The sequence below is a fragment of the Emiliania huxleyi genome, assembly GCF_000372725.1.
Source record: "Emiliania huxleyi CCMP1516 chromosome Unknown EMIHUscaffold_18, whole genome shotgun sequence".
In the NCBI taxonomy this organism is placed as follows: Eukaryota; Haptophyta; order Isochrysidales; family Noelaerhabdaceae; genus Emiliania; species Emiliania huxleyi.
Window position 1 is genome coordinate 1,056,297 of NW_005200784.1, and position 6,015 is coordinate 1,062,311.

The 6,015-nt window shown below is 69.1% G+C and overlaps 2 protein-coding genes across 2 annotated transcripts in view; both read right to left on the bottom strand.

Moving 5' to 3' along the window:
• Positions 1 to 693: 693 nt before the first annotated feature.
• EMIHUDRAFT_426735 (hypothetical protein) lies at positions 694 to 4,453 on the bottom strand. The gene is made up of 8 exons (XM_005783562.1): positions 3,870 to 4,453; positions 3,458 to 3,727; positions 3,246 to 3,381; positions 3,058 to 3,146; positions 2,131 to 2,299; positions 1,400 to 2,051; positions 923 to 1,321; positions 694 to 733 (listed from the first exon to the last, which is right to left on the bottom strand). The coding sequence occupies exons 1-6, from the start codon at positions 4,443 to 4,445 to the stop codon at positions 2,008 to 2,010; spliced, it is 1,284 nt and encodes a 427-aa protein (XP_005783619.1). The 5' UTR covers positions 4,446 to 4,453; the 3' UTR covers positions 694 to 733; positions 923 to 1,321; positions 1,400 to 2,007.
• A 37-nt stretch (positions 4,454 to 4,490) lies between these two features.
• Positions 4,491 to 6,015, bottom strand: part of EMIHUDRAFT_462873 (hypothetical protein) — a 2,450-nt gene continuing 925 nt past the window's right edge. Inside the window, exons 3-4 of the mRNA XM_005783563.1 lie at positions 5,027 to 5,882; positions 4,491 to 4,953 (exon numbers count right to left, since the gene is read on the bottom strand). Of these exons, the coding sequence (XP_005783620.1) occupies positions 4,804 to 4,953; positions 5,027 to 5,882 (1,006 nt within the window). The 3' untranslated portion in view covers positions 4,491 to 4,803. The remainder of the gene's footprint in view (positions 4,954 to 5,026; positions 5,883 to 6,015) is intronic.

The following is a 6,015-nucleotide window of genomic DNA, read 5'->3' on the forward strand; positions in this document are numbered from 1 at the left end:
GCAAGTCCCGGGGGCGTTCTTCGCGGGCCAGAGTATTCCCTCGCCGCAGACACCAAAGTCTCCGCGGGGCCTCATCACGTCTCCCCTCGGCGCCATCGACGCGGCCAGCTGCCTCTTCACCCCAGCCGGCTCGAACGAGGCCATGCCGCTGAGCTCGGCGCCCACGATGGGGATCCCCGCCTACCTGCCCTTCGCGATGATCCTGCCCGCGATGCTCGCCTCCGTCCTCCTCTATCTCGACCAAAACATCACCGCGCGCCTCATCAACAAGTCGGACAACCGCCTCAAGAAGGAGGGCGGCTACCACCTCGACATGTTCTGCCTCGCTGGTCCCCGCAGCCCTGCCGCCACAGCCCCGCCGCCACAGCCCCGCCGCCACAGCCCCGCCGCCGCAGCCCCGCCGCCGCAGCCCCGCCGCCGCAGCCCCGCCGCCACAGCCCCGCCGCCAACTCCCGCCGCCGCGGCCCCGCCGCCGCCCTCTGTGCTCCCCCCGCTCGCCCTGACGCTCCCCCCCCCCCACCCCCCTTCCTCCTCCCCCTCACGTCAGCCCTCATCATGATCTGCTCAATGCTCGGCCTGCCTTGGATGTGCGCGGCGACCGTCCGCTCCATCAACCACCTCATGGCGCTCTGCACCAAGGAGGAGGTCGTCGACGCGCACGGGCACAAGACGGAGCGCATCGCCTCCGTCGCCGAGACGCGCCTCACCGGCTTGCTCATCCACCTCCTCATCGGCGCGCCGCACACGCCCCGCGCCCTAGCACATCACCCCCACACCTAGCCCCACACCGGTCCTAGTCCCACACCTAGCACCCCACCCTCGTGGCACCCTCGCCCGCCCCGCCGGCCCAGCACGCGCGCCTCGTCTCCTGATCTCGGCTGGTCTCAGCCGGTGGCCGGTCCGTTGCTCGACTCCTCGACAGGCTGCTCCCTCTTCCTCGTCTCGGTGCTCAAGCACGTGCCGATGGCGGTCCTCTTCGGCCTCTTCCTCACGATGGGCATCACCTCGCTCACCACCATCCAGCTGTGGGAGCGGATCAGCCTGCTCTTCATGGAGCCCAAGCTCTACCCGCCAACCTCGTACGTGCGCCAGGTGTCGCGCGTCAAGCTGCACACCTTCACCTTCGTGCAGATCCTCGGCTTCCTCGTCCTCTACGTCGTCAAGAAGTCCGCCTTCGCGATGTGCTTCCCGCTGGTCATCCTCTGCTTCGTGCCCATCCGCAACGTCGTGCTGCCCATGTTCTTCTCGGAGCGCGAGCTGCACTACCTCGACTCGGAGGACGTCGTCGAGGAGGAGGACGAGGGAGACCTCGCCCCCAAATGCGCGCACAGCCGGCTCGGAGGCGCACGACCCGAGGGCGCTCGGCTGAGATCCCCCCCCCGCCCCGACCCCTCCGCAGGAGTCTGAGGCGGAAGCCTCTCAAGAAAGCCGAGCGCTGTGACGCCTCAGTGAGAGCCGTACAGCTGTCGCACCCGACGCCGCCGGGGACATCTCATCTCTCGAGGGGAGAGTGGGCATACTGCGCGACATTGCGCGTCATAATCTTCCAGCGTCTCTATCTCGATAGTCTCTCGTGACAGGGCGCGGGGGCGCCGAGACGGCAACGGGGCGCGGCAGGCGCAGCCGCCGACCGCGCGCGATCATATCGTTGCGATCATTTCACATACCGTACGTCTAACGTAATATCTCACTGTAGACTCGAGTAACAAATACGGCACTTGAAATCGAGTGTTTTGCTAAGGTCGTAGAGAGAGAGAGCATCCCCGGACTCTGGTGGGAACTTTCGCGCGCGGGGTGTGGTGTGTCGTGTGTCATTTGCACACGGGCACATCGAGCACACGAGCAGAGACTCGCGCGAACACTCCCCGCGTGTCGCGTGGCGCCTCTCCTCAGGCGCGGGGCTCCTCGCAAGAGGGCGCACCCCGCGCCGTCACTCAGGCGCCACGACCCCGAGTCTGGGCGTGGGACGGCAGGTGTAAGCGCGCGTGCTTACACCGTCTGCCCCTGTCACGTCGACCCGCTGCCGGCCGTGCATCCAAAGCAGTGCGTGCCTGCCGGGCGGCATAGACGGCGGGGGTGGGTGGCGCGAGCAAGCGGCGTGGCGAGGGCGACGTGGGCCGACTCGCGCACCGGTGCGTATCGCGTCGCTGCGCAGCTCGTCGAGCGACGAGATGTCGAAGATGGTGCCCGAGGGGCGGGGCAGCTGCGGCGCGCCGCTCGCCTCGCCTCCGCCGCCGCGCGACGCCATGTCGAGCGCCATGTTGAAGTCGCAATCGTACATCTGCCCGTCGTGGCCCACCTGCGGGACCGAGTCGCTCCTCTCCGCGCAAGACGCTCTCCGCCGCCCTCCCCCCCCCTCCCTCCCTCCCCCCCCCTGCCTTCCCTCTCCCTCCCTGGCGCACCGAGACGAGGGTGCGGCACATGAGGTGGTCGAAGAAGTGTCTAGGAAGTGTCTAGGAAGTGTCTAGGAAGTGTCTAGGAAGTGCACCGAGACGAGGGTGCGGCACATGAGGTGGTCGAAGAAGTGTCTAGGAAGTGTCTAGGAAGTGTCTAGGAAGTGTCTAGGAAGTGCACCGAGACGAGGGTGCGGCACATGAGGTGGTCGAAGAAGTGTCTAGGAAGTGTCTAGGAAGTGTCTAGGAAGTGTCTAGGAAGTGCACCGAGACGAGGGTGCGGCACATGAGGTGGTCGAAGAAGTGTCTAGGAAGTGTCTAGGAAGTGTCTAGGAAGTGCACCGAGACGAGGGTGCGGCACATGAGGTGGTCGAAGAAGTGTCTAGGAAGTGTCTAGGAAGTGTCTAGGAAGTGTCTAGGAAGTGCACCGAGACGAGGGTGCGGCACATGAGGTGGTCGAAGAAGTGTCTAGGAAGTGTCTAGGAAGTGTCTAGGAAGTGCACCGAGACGGTGGTGCGGCACATGAGGTGGTCGAAGAAGTGTCTAGGAAGTGTCTAGGAAGTGTCTAGGAAGTGTCTAGGAAGTGCACCGAGACGAGGGTGCGGCACATGAGGTGGTCGAAGAAGTGTCTAGGAAGTGTCTAGGAAGTGTCTAGGAAGTGCACCGAGACGAGGGTGCGGCACATGAGGTGGTCGACGGTCGAGACATTGAACGAGTCGACGAGCAGCTGCATGTACGCCTGGAGCTCGCCCGCTGCAGCAGCGAACGAGGCGTCGGAGGCAGGGCGCGAAGCAGGCGCAGCGCAGCAAGGGCCGCAGCAGGGGGCGGCCGAGCCGTGTGCTGGGAAGTCACGGGGGAGAGGGGGGGGGGGGGGGGTTGGCGCGCCCTTGTGCAGGTGGTCGGCGTAGCGCTTGATCGGCATGTTTGTGATTGTGAAGAGCTCGTTGAAGACGATCCCGAAGTTGGCGTCCAGCTCGCGCGCGTACGCCTGGCGGGGCAAGAGCCCTCCCCGGTGGGCTCCTGTGTGGCGGTCTGCGACGGCGGAGGCGCGCCTCTCGCAGGACGTCCTGCGGCGGGGGCAGGAAGGCGCCGCCCGGGTTGTAGACGAGGTCGAGCTTGAGGCCCGACCCCTCGACGCCGTACCCGACACCGTTCAGCCTCTGCAGCCCGGCGATCGAGCGCTGGAAGACCTTGTTGCCGCGCTGCTTGTCGACATTCTCGCGCGAGTAGCACGGCAGCGAGGCGACGACGCGGCAGCCGTGCTCGGCGAGGAAGTCGGGCAGCCGCTCCATCCCCGGCTCGAACAGCACCGTCAGGTTGCACCGGTCGATCACCTGCGCGCGTGCGCGGCGGGGGCGTGGCCGGGCGGGCGGCGGGAAGAGGGGCCGGCGGGCGGCGGGAAGAGGGGCGGGTGGCGGGCAGGCAGCGGTGGCTGCTGTGTGTCCGTATCGGGAGGGGCTGGAGGACTGGGCGCACCTCCTTCCCGAGCGCGCGCGCGCCTCGGACGAGCGGCCAGAAGGCGGGCGTCATCTCCGGGGCGCCGCCCGTGATATCGACCGTCTCCACCTCGGGCGAGGCGGCGAGCACGCGCAGGATGTGCTCGACCAGCCGCTCGTCCATCGCCTCGGTCCGGCGAGGCGACGACTCGACGTGGCAGTGCGTGCAGGCCTGGTTGCAGAGCAGCCCCACGTTGAGCTGCAGCATCGTCACCGCCTCCTTGCGCAGCGGGAGGGAAACGCCCTGCTGCCCGAGAAACGCGGCAAAGTCGGGCACGCCGAGCGCGTCGAGAGCGCGCCGCCTGCGCTTGCGCTCCTGCAGCGAGAGGCGCTGCTTCCCCATCGCGCGCAGCTCGGCTGCATTCTGCTGGAACTCCGAGCCGGCGCTGTCCATCTCCGCAAGCGTCTCCGGCACCAGACTGCCCCGCGGCTCAGCCTCAGGCTGCGTGCCGAGCCACCGTGTGCCGCGAGAGCAGCCCGCGAGCGCTGCTGGCGTCGCCGCCCTCAAACAGCCGCGACGGGTGGCGGGAGGGAGCGCCGTCTTTGCTGCGCGCATCGAGGTGGCCGAGTCCGCGAGAGAGCGAGCAAGAAAGTTTTCTTCATTTTCCGGTCCAGTCAAACACACATCTCTCGCTCTCTCTCTTACCGCTCTTACCGTTCCCCATCCCGCTCCCGACGAGATGCCCGTGGTGTCCTCGTCGTACCTCGTGTGGTCCTGCATGCCCAGCCCCAGATGCCAGAATGTGGGGGCACTCAGAGTCGCCGGGATGTGCGCTCTCCTCGCACCTCGGCCCTGCGCGCGCTGCGGATCACCATTCAAGCTCCACTCGCGCCTGTCCGTGCTCTGACCACGTCTCGCCGCTGTGTTGTGTGTAGCGATTACCAGAGATAGGGGAGACTGTCCACCGGTCACACTACCCCCCGCCGCCGCGCGGCGCCGCACAGTCATAATGGTGGAAGACGCCCCCCCCCGCGTCGACGGCGCCCTGCAACATCCACTCCTCCGACTCGTCGTCAAAGACCATGCTGATCTCCTCGCCGCACTTGCTGCACTCGACGCGCACCTGCGGGCACGGCGCGCGGCGTGGGGCCCCGACTCCCGCGGGAGCGGACGCCGCCTCTCTCCGCGGACGGCACCGCATTCGACGGCGCTCGCAGCAGCGGCTGCGGCGCGGCGGGCGCAGCCGGCTCGTGCGCCGCCGCGTTGTCGTGCGCAAGGGTGGCGAAGGCGGAGGCGTGCTGGAGGCCCGCCTGCCGCGCCGGCGCCGCGGCCACCCACTCGTCCACCGGCGCGTACCAGCGGCGGCAGAGCGGCGGCGAGCCCGCCGCGGGTTGGCCGTCGGCGGGCCCGCGCCAGCCGGCGTGCTCCCTGTCCCTGTAGAGGAGGTGGACGGCGGCCGAGATGGCGGGGTCGTTCATGCCGAGCGAGCTGCCCTGCAGCCCGCCCAAGCCGAGCCCGCCGCCCAGGCCGAGCGCGCCGCCCGCTCCCAGCGCGCCCAGCGTCGAGTGCGGCCCGGAGCCGAGCGTCGACGAAGAGAGGGGCGGCGCGAACGGGGCGGGCATCGCGAGCTGCGGCTGCGGCTGCGTCAGCGAGGGCGCGGCGGCGGGCGCCGCCGCGTTGATCACGCCCGCCGCCGCGAGGTCGTTGAGCAGCTTCGAGACGTCGACAACGGGCGGCGGCGGCGGGGCGGCGGCGGGGCGAGAGGGGGCGCCGGAGGGCGGCGGCGGCGGCGGCCGCTGCGCCATTGGCTGCTGCGGCGGCGGCGGCGGAAAGTGCTGCTGCGGCGGCGGCTGCGGCTGCGGCTGTCGCCGCGCCTCTGGCAAGGCTGCAGAGGGCGGAATAGGGGTGCCTTCGGCGGCGAGCGCCGCTGCGAGGCCCGCGTGCCGCTCGCACATGGCCGCCAGCTGCGCGCTCACGGCGCCAAACTCGGCGGAGCCCCGCTCCGTCTGCGCCAGGATCGACTCGTTGATCCCGGCGGCTTGCGCGACAAACCTGAGGGGCAGAGGAGCGGATGAGCCGCGCGCCCTCTGCACGCCTCAGCCCGCCTGCGACCGCCGCCGGGATCTCCGGGTCGATCCTGGCGCAGACGGAGCGGGGCTCCGCCGAGTTTGGCGCCGTGAGCGCG

What these genes read in the sequence shown, in the direction of transcription:
- EMIHUDRAFT_426735 (XM_005783562.1), bottom strand. Translation starts at nt 4,445, where the DNA reads ATGCGCGCAGCAAAGACGGCGCTCCCTCCCGCCACCCGTCGCGGCTGT. An exon ending in TCCTGCCCCCGCCGCAGGAC is followed by an intron (nt 3,382 to 3,457) that starts GTCCTGCGAGAG and finishes TTGCCCCGCCAG; the next exon opens with GCGTACGCGCGCGAGCTGGA. An exon ending in TGTGCCGCACCCTCGTCTCG is followed by an intron (nt 2,300 to 3,057) that starts GTGCACTTCCTA and finishes TCGGTCCCGCAG; the next exon opens with GTGGGCCACGACGGGCAGAT.